Here is a 12,375-nt window from a genome sequence, read left to right as displayed (position 1 = left end):
TCCAAATGGACAATGACCCCAAGCATACTTCCAAAGTTGTGGCAAAATGGCTTAAGGACAACAAAGTCAAGGTATTGGAGTGGCCATCACAAAGCCCTGACCTCAATCCTATAGAAAATGTGTGGGCAGAACTTAAAAATCGTGTGCGAGCAAGGAGGCCTACAACCTGACTCAGTTATATCAGCTCTGTCAGGAGGAATGGGCCAAAAATCATCCCAACTTATTGTGGGAAGTTTGTGGAAGGCTACACAAAACGTTTAACCCAAGTTAAACAAAAGGCAATGCTACCAAATACTAATTGAGTGTATGTAAACTTCTGACACACTGGGAATGTGATGAAAGAAATAAAATATGAAATAAATCCTTCTCGCTACTATTATTCTGACATTTCACATTCTGAAAATAGTGGTGATCCTAACTGACCTAAGACAGGGAATTTTTACTAAGATTAAATGTCAGGAATTGTGTAAAACTGAGTTTAAATGTATATGGTTAAGGTGTATGTAAACTTCCGACTTCAACTGTATATATATTTAAAAATGTTCAAAGTAGCCAGCCTTTGCCTTGATGACAGCTTTGCACACTTGGCATTTTCTCAACCAGCTTCACTTCGGATGCTTTTCCAACAGTTTTGAAGGAATTCCCACATATGCTGAGCACTTGTTGGCTGCTTTTCTTTCCCTCTGCGGTCCAAATCATCCCAAACCATCTCAATTGGGTTGAGGTCAGGTGATTGTGGAGGCCAGGTCATCTGATGCAGCGTTCTATCACTCTCCATCTTGGTCAAAAAGACCTTACACAGCCTGGAGGTGTATTGGGTCATTGTCCTGTTGAAAAACAAATGTCCCAGTTGGGTTGACGTATCGCTGCAGAATTCTGTGGTAGCCATGCTGGTGTTGACCAGCAAAGCACCATCACACCTCCGCCATATTTCACATTCGGAACCACACATGCGGAGATTATCCGTTCACCTACTCTGTGTCTCATGAAGACACAGCGGTTGGAAACAAAAATCTAAATTTTGGACTCATCAGATAGAAGGACAGATTTCTTCTGGTCTAATGTCCTATGCGTGTGTTTCTTGGCCCAAGCCACTTACTTATTATTATTTGTGTCTGGTAGTGGTTTCTTTGCAGCATTTTGACCATGAAGGCCTGATTCACGCAGTCTCCTCTGAACAGTTTATGTTGAGATGTGTCTATTATTGAACTCTGTGAAACATTTATTTGGGCTGCAATTTCTGAGGCTGGTAACTTGAATGAACTTATCCTCAGTAGCAGAGGTAACTCTGGGTCTTCCTTTCCTGTGGCGTTCCTCAAGAGAGTCAGTTTCATTATAGTGCTTGATGGTTTATGCGATTGCACTTGAAGAAACTTTCAGAGTTCTTAATTTTCTGCATTAACTTACCTTCGTGTCTTAAAGTAATGATGGACTGTCGTTTCTCTTTGCTTATTTGAGCTGTTCTTGCCATAATATGGACTTGGTCTTTTACCAAATAGGGCTAACCTTGTCATAACACTGATTGGCTCAAACGCATTAAGAAGGAAAGAAATTCCACAAATGAACATTTAACAAGGCACACCCATTAATTGAAATGCATTCCAGGTGACTACTTCATGATGCTGGTTGAGAGAATGCCAACAGCGTACAAAGTTGTCATCAAGGCAAAGGGTGGCTACTTGAAGAATCTCAAAATAAAATATATTTTGATTTGTTTAACACTTTTTTTGGTTATTACATGATTCCATATGTGTTATTTCATAGTTTTGATGTATTCACTATTATTCTACAATGTAGAAAACAGTACAAATAAGGTAAAACCCTTGAATGAGTAGGTGTGTCCAACTTTTGACTGGTACATACCAACCCAAATCTGTAAACTCAATTGTGCATTCTTCAGCTGAGATGCTAGACATTTTACATTTTAATAATATAGCAGATGCTCTTATCCAGAGTGACGTACCGTTAGCCATCTTAAGATAAATACACTAAGTGGGACAACCACATATCTCAGTCATAGTAAGTAAAGGTTTTCCTCAGTAAAGATGCTATCAGCAATGTCTGTACTATTATGGGGGGGGGTCAGGTGTGAGTGTTAGTGTGCGGAGGAGCAGGGTGACATAGCAGAACTTGGGAAGGTTGAACACCAGGTGGGCTGCAGCATTCTGAAAAACCACCAGGGGTTTGATAGCACAAGTGGGAGCCCAGCCATCAGTGAGTTGCAGATGATAAGTGCCTGAATTAGGACCTGCACCGCTTACTGTGTGAGGTAGAGTCGTACTCAACAGATGTTGTAGCTCATAAACCTGCAGGAGCGGGTGTTTGCAGAGATTGACAGGGTGTTGTCCAGGGTCAATCCAAGGTTATTTACACTCTGGGAAGGGGACACTGTGGAGTTGTCAACCGTGATGGAGAGGTCTTGGAGCGGGCATGCCTTCATCGGGAGAAAGAGCAGATCCATTTTGTCGAGGTTGAGCTCGAGGTGGTGGGCTGACAAGCTGAGATATCTGCCAGGCACGCAGAGGTGTGTCACCACCTGGGTGTCAGAAGGGGGAAGGAGAGAATTAGTTGAATGTCATCTGAATTGCAATGATAGGAGACACCATGTGAGGATATGACGAAGCCGAGTGACTTGGTGTATAGAGAGAAGAGGAGAGGGCTTAGAACTGAGCCCTGGAGGACACCAATACAATCTTAGAAAAAAGGGTGCTTCGGCTGTCCCCATAGGAAACCCCTTTGTGGTCCATGTAGAACCCTCTTTTGGGGTTCTGTGTGAGTGGGATTAGTGCACTCAATAGGCTGAGTGAATGAGGAGCAGATGTTGTCAACCTTCTTTTCAAAGTAGTTGACAAAGTTGTCCAAAGAGAGGAATGGGAAGGGGTGGAGGATTAAGGAGGAGAAGGTGGAAAATAGTTTCTTAGGTTTAGAGGCAGAAGCTTGAAATTTAGAGTGATAAAAAGTGGCTTTAGCAGCAGATACAGAAGAAGAGAAGATAGAGAGGAGGTAGTGAAAGGATGATAGGTTCTCAGGAAGTTTTGTTTTCCAAAATGTTTGCTAAGCTGCCAGCAGGCCTGTTCTGTAAACTCAGTTAATCACTCAGCAATGGAGAAGAACAGGATGGCTGAGTGAGGGACGGAGAACAGAGAATCTCCACTTAGTAGAAATGAGTAGCCCCGTGCCACCACCTCGACAATCAAATTCTCTCTGACTTTGAGAGAACACATAGTCAGATAAAGAGAGAGCAGCTTCAGTAGCAGTGTCCTCTGGAGTGATCCATGTCTCTGTCAGGGCCAAAAAGTCAAGCAACTAAAGGGAAGCATAGTCTGAGATGAACTTGCCGTTCTTGACCACAGATCGGCAGTTCCAAAAGCCGCCTGAGACTAGGAATTCCACATGGGTTGTGTGCGCAGGGTACACTAAATTAGAAGAGTTGCTGCCAATGGGTGGGGAGCATCTGTAAAACATACAGGGAGAGGAGCAAACAGGTATAGAAAACACACACAGTTGACAAAGCTCCAAAAGGGAAAAATTAGATAATCTGAAAATAACTAGGTTAGATACACCAGTGAGAGAGGGTGGTAGAGCGGGTATAAGGTAGGGCTGGGCAATATTGCCAAAAATGTTATGATATATTTTTATAACATTGGTCGATAACTACAAACTGTCAAACTTGGCTGTAATATATATAGTGAAGTAAAATATATATATATTTTTTTTACAGTACAATAGACTGAATTGCATTGTGGGCAAATTCTGACATATTGTGAATAGTATACAGTAATGTACTATAGTACAGACTAACTGTAAAATGACTCAGGTAATACAATAAGGTAGTGTAACTTTATATATTTACTGTAATTTTCAAAACTACCTGACATCAGTCAGGCTGTCAGAGAGCAACCTAACACAGACTGTAGTGTGTGTTGAACCAACAATCTGGCTAGACCATACAGCAGTGGAACCAACATTGATAACCCCCGAACAACATCCTGGTAGGTATAACGGTAAATTAAGATACATGAACACAGGAATTACAATTACCCACAATCCTCTAGCATAGAGTTCTTTCAAAAGTCTTTGAAAGCCAAGTTAACAAACACATCACCTGACCATTTCGAATCCCACCGTACCATCACCGCTGTGCAATCAGGTTTCCGAGCTGGTCACAGGTGCATCTCAGCCACGCTCAAGGTACTAAGCGATATCATAACCGCCATCAATAAAAGACAGTACTGTGCAGCCGTCTTCATCGACCTGGCCAAGGCTTTCGACTCTGTCAATCACCGTATTCTAATCGGCAGACTCAACAGCCTTGGTTTCTCAAATGACTGCCTCGCCTGGTTCACCAACTACTTCTCAGATAGACTTCAGTGTGTCAAATCGGAGAGCCTGTTGTCCAGACCTCTGGCAGTCTCTATGGGGGTGCCACAGGGTTCAATTCTCGGGCCGACTCTTTTCTCTGTATATATCAATGATGTCGCTCTTACTGCTGGTGATTCTCTGATCCACCTCTATACAGACGACACCATTCTGTATACTTGTGGCCCTTCTTTGGACACGGTGTTAACAAACCTCCAGACGAGCTTCAATGCCATACAACACTTATTCCATGGCCTCCAACTGCTCTTAAATGCTAGTAAAACTAAATGCATGCTCTTCAACCGATTGCTGCTCGCACCCGCCCACCCGACTAGCATCACTACTCTGGACGGTTCTGACTTGGAATATGTGGACAACTACAAATACCTAGGTGTCTGGTTAGACTGTAAACTCTCCTTCCAGACTCACATTAAGCATCTCCAATTCAAAATGAAATCTAGAATCGGCTTCCTATTTCGCAACAAAGCCTCCTTCACTCATGCTGCTGAACATACCCTCAAAACTGACTATCCTACCGATCCTTGACATCCGCTATCTGAGCAGCTTAACGATCGCTGCAGCTGTACACAGCCCGTCTGTAAATAGCCCATCCAACTACCTACCTCATCCCCATCCCCAACTTTTTTTTCTCTTTTGCACACCAGTATTTCTACTTGCACATCATCATCTGCACATCTATCACATCTATCACTCCAGTCTTAATTTGCTAATTCACTACAATGGCCTGTTTATTGCCTTACCGCCTTATGCCATTTGCACACACTGTATATAGACTTTTTCTATTGTGTTATTGACTGTACGTTTGTTTATTCCATATGTGACTCTATTGTTGTTTGTGTCGCTTTGCTTTATCTTGGCCAGGTCGCAGTTGTAAATGAGAACTTGTTCTCAACTGGCCTACCTGGTTAAATAAAGGTGAAATAAAAAAATGGAATAAAAAATAGCCATGTGTGTATTGTCAATGGCGTAGCCATAGCTAGTGGTATAGAAGGAAAAGTGGATTGTGGGTAATTCCTGTGTTCATGTTGCTGAATCTTATTAACCATTGTACCTACCGTACTGTTGTTCTGGTGTTATCAATATTGGTTCTCTGCTGTACGCTCCATCACTTTTGGCAGGGTTATTGGTTCAAGTACCATCAGTGATAAGTGTAGTAAAATGTATGGGACCAGCCCTTTTTTAAACATTATTTTAAGATGAATGACCCTTGACATAATTATTGGCTTAAGTAAAACTTTTTGAGTCACTCTATCCTTCATTACAACCCACACTACAATATTACTGTAGAATGTAACGTGTGGGGACAGGTCGAAAAGCATAAAACATTTATGGCAATTTAGCTAGCTAGTTTGCTGTTGCTAGCTAATTTGTCCTGGGATATAAATGTTGAGTTGTTATTTTACCTGAAATGCACAAGGTCCTCTACTCCGACAATTAATCCACACATAAAACGGTCAACCGAATCGTTTCTAGTCATCTCTCCTCCTTCCAGGCTTTTTCTTCTTTGGACTGTCGATTGTCATAGTTACCACGACGACCGACCAAACCCCTTTCATCTTTCAATCACCCACGTGGGTATAACCCATGGAGGTGGCACGTGGGTATCTGCTTCTATAAACCAATGAGGATATGTAAGAGGCAGGACCACGATCAGCGTCACAAATAGAAATGACTTCTATTTTACATGCTGACCACACTCCTTACGTCGTGTAGGTGAGCGTTACAAAAGAAATGTAAACATACACGTTATTCAATTATTGCACCCACACTGCTCGTGCGTGCCAACGAGCATCTTCGTTGCCAAGGGCTAAAATAGAAGTCAGTTCTATTTGTGACGCTGATCGCAGTGCAAGTCCTGCCTCTCCCATCTCCTCATTGGTTTATAGAAGCAGATACCCACATGCCATCTCCTCATTGATTATACCCACGTGAGTGATTGAAAGATGAACTGAGTTCGGTCGGTTGTCGTGGTAACTATGAAGTCCAAAGAAGAAAAAGCCTGGAAGGAGGAGAGATGACTAGAAAGGATTCATTTGACCGTTTTGTGTGGATTAATTGTTGGAGTAGAGGACCTTGTGCATTTCAGGTAAAATGTCCTGGGATAAATTAGCTAGCAACTGCAAGCTAGCTAAATTGCCTTAAATGTTTAATGCTTTTCGACCTGTCCCCAAATTAATATAATTAGTTCAGAGTTTGTTTTGATATTTTAATCTGCGTGTCGTGATTTTGTTTGGTGTGGGGGGACAAAATCAATTTGCGCACGATGGTGCACGTGCGCAGCCGGTTTGGGTACAGTGTTAGCCCTTGTTGGCGCGCGTGAGCAGTGTGGGTGCAATAATTGAATAACATGTATGTTTACATTTATTTTGCAACGCTCGCGCAAGTGACGTGAGGGGTGTGGTCAGCATGTTATTTGCAAAGGTTTATACCTACTGTAACATGTAATTTACTGTAAACATTAAGATGCTATTGCTGTAGAAGTAATGTAGTTAATACAGTAAAAATACAGAACTGTATTGGTTTGTGTTTTACAGTATCTCTTTGCTTGTTTTATGGTACAGTATAGGCAAAATACAGTAACTGTCTGGCAATCGTGGTGCCAGTACAATACTGTAACTCCAGCGAAAAGTTTTACACTGTAATTATGTTATACACATAAAATAATGCTCTATATAAAGTCTGAAGGTCACTTTCTGCTTAGGACTGAAGCCTGAAGAAACCAGAGGGTTCATTGTGGTTTAAAAATATATACTTATTTATTTTCCGAACATGAAACAGACCAAACCAAAATGTCTCTATCAGAAAATGGGCATGATGGACAGTAGGAGTGTGCCCAGAGCCTTATAATTAGTTCGGCCAACTTTTGGAATTTTTAATATTGTTTTAATTCTAGACATTTAGTTACATATCATTGTTTAATTATTCACCATGTAATGTTAATAGGGAACTAACATGGCTGCCATAGAATGGTGAAGTGTGATGTAAAAGCATCATAATGCAGAAACCGCATTGGCCCAACTCTCTACATACATGGCTCTGGGTTCACCTACTGTGGAGGCCACTATCTGTATCTGTTATTTAGTATGCATGGAATTCAAAAAAGAGACCCTCCTAGAAAGTCAATTAAATCAATAGACCCAAGATCTCCGAGCAAGACAGGCTGTGTAGTTGGCACAACTTTACAACTAATAATTAAGGCTTATCAAACAATTATTTTTGTATAAAGCCAGAAAACACAATACATTTCTGAAACAGCCAATCGTTTTTTCAAAGGCATGGTCCTAGATTATATGAATAATAAAGCCAGAAGTGTAAGAGACAGATTTAAGCAAATTATTGAGAATCGGATTCTGTCAAAACAATCAATCAATGTCATCACTAGAGCTACAGCAGTTTCAAATCAATAGTAGAGGAAAATCTGGCAACTTTCAAAATGTTTTGTTAAAATGTTGGACAGTTCTGATGACAAACTGGTGCCAATGTTCACTAGAAATAAGGAAAAGTTAACTGAAAAGCTAGCTTGTGCGATCTGGCTATTTTTATTTTTTGCTTTGTTCAGTCACTTTATTATCACAACTTTATTATCCATAACGTAAAGTGAATGAATATACAACAGGCATGTTACCAACAGATAGGCAAACAGGGAAAAGATTGCTTCTCCCCTCGCTGTGTGTGTGTGTGAGGACCAACTTCTCTTTCTCTCTGGCTTTCCATGTGTTCTGCCTCCAGACCAAACTCCTCAGAAATGATATATGATGTTGAAGCCTAGGAAGAGGAAAACGGCCACTACAAAATAAAAATATTCTATCAAAAGTTTAGCATCGTTATAGGGGAAAATGTTATCGAGAACCTTATATCGCCCAGCGCAAGAATAGGGAGCACAACCTTTGGGAGTAGAGAAATTGATATTGTAACACTATTTATGCTTACTGACTTCAGTTATTTTCTCAAACAGGTTCAGGAAAACCTCCCAACCTACTGTGAGTTAGTAAAACTCCAGAAGCGCTATGATAATGTTATGGATCCTGGAAAATATTCCATATTGGGAGGGGCAAGGCCAGAAAAGAAGATTATCAGCCAGGACTACAGGGATGCCATCGCACCTATGACGGAAACCGACTATATCATTGCCCAGCATTACGACCTTGGTTATGTTGCCACATACAAAGAGTAAAGTAGTTTCATCTTCATTTGGATACCGATTGCATAGATGATTTAGAGACACTCAGAATACAATTGTAAAAGAAATGAGTTCTCTAATCATATGAAAATAAATTTAGAAATGTATTATTTCTACACTCAGGAAATGTCTTCAAAATATCAATAAAGGTAATGTTTAAATATTCAAGACTGTTTCGAAGACTCTTAGCTGCTTGATACTGTACATATGGCCCCTGATATGTCTCATGCACTTTCTTTTTCTTTTCCCTCAAAAGTGTAAGAAACACCATATTGTCTGGAAGGTACACTGTGGAAGCTGACCACATCATACCAAAGGACACATTAAGGAAGGCACTAGTACACCGTGACTTGGAAAAACTCAAGAGTAAGAATCCACATCTTTATGCTCTAGTAACAAGTATTAAATCGGACCCAAATGGAAGATGCCACCTTGTCATGCAGGTTCTCTACCAACATCACCGCACTGCCTTGACAACTGGCAATTGCACGGAGGCCAAAAAGTGCAGGTGAGTCATCAGGTGTGAGATGTTTGCGTGCATGTACATCTGCACTGGGCGTGCAAGTGAATCTGTTTCAGAGTACAGTGGATTTATTCATGAAAGCATGAATAAGAATATGTCCCTTTTTAACCTTAAAGTCTTATAGAATGTTGCCCACCCATCCCTGGTCCCTCTCTTTGCCCCATTTCCCAACAGGGCACTGCTGGCTGACACACTCGTAAGTGGGAATGCTGAGAAGATGCTGAAGCAGGCCATGATTATGGCCAATCCTGTGTCCTCCCAGAAGCTTAGGGATCATGCAGGTATCGACATCACAAGCTTGTCTACTGCTGTCCATTCCCTACTGCTCTGTTTATTCCATGTTGCTCCATGCATTCCCCACTGCTTAATCCATTCCCCACTGCTCTATTCACTCTCTTATTCAACATCCATTCTCTACTCCAGTGCTCTTTAATTATATGTAACTGCTTAAATTTGGATGAGTATTTTTATTCAGAGGACTTACCAGTTTATTGTACATGTTTACCCTACACCTAGGCCTCATAAACCGCTCGTCCATTGGAAAACATCAAGACTTTTCAGAAAATGGGACGAACTGCTACTACAAAGCTGGGTTCATGAATGTGTTCAGTGAGTATCTGAACATTGGCATCATTGACCAGAACCAGCATACGAGGCTAAAGTCATGGGCCAAAGAAAACAGGCACCAGGACACAAACACAGAGGAGTTTAGAGAGATACAAAGAATAGTCGGAGGACAACAAGGTGAGAAATTTAGGAAACGGGTGAGAGGAAACATGCTCGGACCACAGACACATCAAAGCCCCTGACAAAGAGGGAACATTCTCTCTCCCTGTATCCTATAGTCATTTACACAGAATTTAGATCATGCATTTAATTATGTTTGTAAAGGAAAAACATAAGAGCATGTAGACATCAGCTATATATTGATGACCAATTTAGGCCCGAATGTCACATGCTGGAGAATGGTGAATGATTTCTTATGTTTCTTCATGAGGGACTTGGTTTTCTATCTGTTACATAAAAAAGGTAAAGACCCGACTCTCTGTTCAAGTCATAGGCCTCTCTCCCTCATCAATATTGACATGAAATTGTACGCCAAGGTTCTAGCCAAACACCTTGAAACTATTTTGCAAAAACTAGTTCATCCTGGTTTGTCAAATATCGATTGGCGTCAGACAATTGGAGACGTCTCCTACGTATAATACAAATTACACCTGATATACCATCCTCCTGTGCAGTCCTGTCAATTGATGCAGAGATGGCCTTTGACTGTCTCAGTTGGTTCTACCTCTGGTAAACTGGAACATATGGGATTTGTTTATTACTATGTTGAAGACACTGTATAGTAACCCCTCTTTAATGGTCTTGAGAGTGTGATGGAAATGTGATACATTTGCTTTTCTTATAACTAATTTCTGTGTTCTATTCATGTGCTGTTCTATATACCAATTTCTGTGTTCATGCAAGTGACTGACTGAACGAACCCTCACTATCAGTAACTGCAATTTAGCAGTACGTCCAGACCTTGTTTTGAGAATGAAAGACGTCTCAGCTTAGATTGAAGAAGCCTCGTGAGGTATTGGTCAGTCACATGTTATGAACCAGTATTGATCGGTCATGTGAATGAAACAAAACAGTAATAATTAATTAATTATGCTAAATCATGCAAATGTAACTTGTCTGTGTATAGCCGTATATAAGACAACTGCTGGGACTGCCCAGGCAGAGCTTCTGACTAACGTTCACAATGGTGCATTAAGGTTGTTGGAACCTCTCCAGCGTGCTGACAAATAAACATTGATTCATTTAAGATTTACTTTGAGTATCCCTGTGTAAAATTCCACAGCAATGTGTAACCAGTGCTCCTCAGTTTTCCATCAAACGGTGATCTCGTCAAGGCTGTCCAGTGTCCAGTCTCCTATTTGCCATATCACTGGCACCTTTTGGAAGAAATAAAAATGTCAAGCCTACTTCAATCGAGTACAGGCTTAACTGAATGACAGAGACAAAATGCAATCTAGAATTTTATTGAATTGTTTGGGGTAGGCCTCGTCTCTGAGGAATGCTCCTTGGCGTCAGATTCTGATGACAGGTTACCTTATGCTAGGGCAGTTGGTATCAAAACCCCCCAAAAATAAATACGTTACTCACCAGGGAGAAGGGACACATGGAGCAATGGTTGGATATGAAGACACTGGTAATTAGATGTAAAAGAGATGCATGCAAAGACTAGAACAAAAGTGCAATTATACTGCATACTGTAATGGAAAGTATTATATGAAATGTTTGTTAATTACATCTAACCAACCACACATGATGTAATGCAATATGTATGATTAACGTGAAACTACAGCTGAGCTTTGAACCCAATAGTGCAGATCTTCAACCAAAACATAATATTAGATAAAAGAAATCTGAATGAACAAATAAAACAACAATTACATGTTTAATTTATTTCATAAACAAAGTTATGCAACACCTAATGCCCCTGTGTGAAAAAGTAATTGCCCCCTTACACTCAAAAACTGGTTGTCTGCAATCGAACCCACAAATGCTCCAGATACTCAACTAGTCTAAAGAAGGCCAATTTTATTGCTTCTTTAACCCGAACAACAGTTTTCAGCTGTGCTAACATAATTGCAAAGGGTTTTCTAATGATCAATTAGCCTTTTAAAATTATAAACTTGGATTAGCTAACACAACTTGCCATTGGAACACAGGAGTGATGGTTGCTGATAATGGGCCTCTGTACGCCTATGTAGATATTCCATTTTTTTTTAAATCTGCAGTTTCCAGCTACAACAGTTATTTACAACATTAACAATGTCTACACTATAGTTCTGATCAATTTGATGTTATCTTAATGGACAAAAAATTTGCTTTTCTTTCAAAATGAAGACATCGCATGGGGTGGAAGACAAGGTTTACGGGAGTGGGGGGTGGAGGGGGTTAGATGTAGACATGTTGGCTGGGTGGGGTTGGGGGGAAAGAATGGGAGGTTGGATGGAGACATGTTGGGGGAAATGTAGGTTGGGGGTGGAGGCCTACTTATTTTTTGTTTTTCCTGTTTATACTGAATTTATTACTACTTAATTATTACTGTATATATTTCTTATCTATCTTTTGAGGTGCAGCCCATGTGTACATATAAACTGAATATATTAATGGAAAAGGAAGCTCTGCGCTGCACTGTAGGCTAAAGGAGCAAATGGAGCAATCTGCAGATAACAGCACATCCTCCCCTGCTGTTACCAGGGATACAGCACATCCTCCTCTGCTGTTAACCAAG

The 12,375-nt window shown here is 40.7% G+C and overlaps 1 protein-coding gene across 3 annotated transcripts in view; it reads left to right on the top strand.

Annotated features, from left to right (window-relative positions):
* LOC139366414 (uncharacterized) overlaps positions 1-11,566 on the top strand; it is a 38,004-nt gene extending 26,438 nt beyond the window's left edge. For 2 of the 3 annotated variants that reach the window (XM_071103870.1, XM_071103872.1), the window contains 4 exons: positions 8,336-8,550; positions 8,817-9,068; positions 9,258-9,364; positions 9,600-11,566. In XM_071103870.1, the coding sequence (XP_070959971.1) occupies positions 8,336-8,550; positions 8,817-9,068; positions 9,258-9,364; positions 9,600-9,892 (867 nt within the window). In that variant the 3' untranslated portion in view covers positions 9,893-11,566. The remainder of the gene's footprint in view (positions 1-8,335; positions 8,551-8,816; positions 9,069-9,257; positions 9,365-9,599) is intronic. The other variant, XM_071103871.1, reaches the window with a different exon arrangement.
* The last annotated feature ends 809 nt before the right edge of the window (positions 11,567-12,375 follow it).

Source organism: Oncorhynchus clarkii, chromosome 14, assembly GCF_045791955.1.
Source record: "Oncorhynchus clarkii lewisi isolate Uvic-CL-2024 chromosome 14, UVic_Ocla_1.0, whole genome shotgun sequence".
Classification (NCBI taxonomy): domain Eukaryota; kingdom Metazoa; phylum Chordata; class Actinopteri; order Salmoniformes; family Salmonidae; genus Oncorhynchus; species Oncorhynchus clarkii.
Note: the sequence above shows the minus strand (reverse complement) of the source record. Positions and strands in the feature narration are given on the sequence as shown.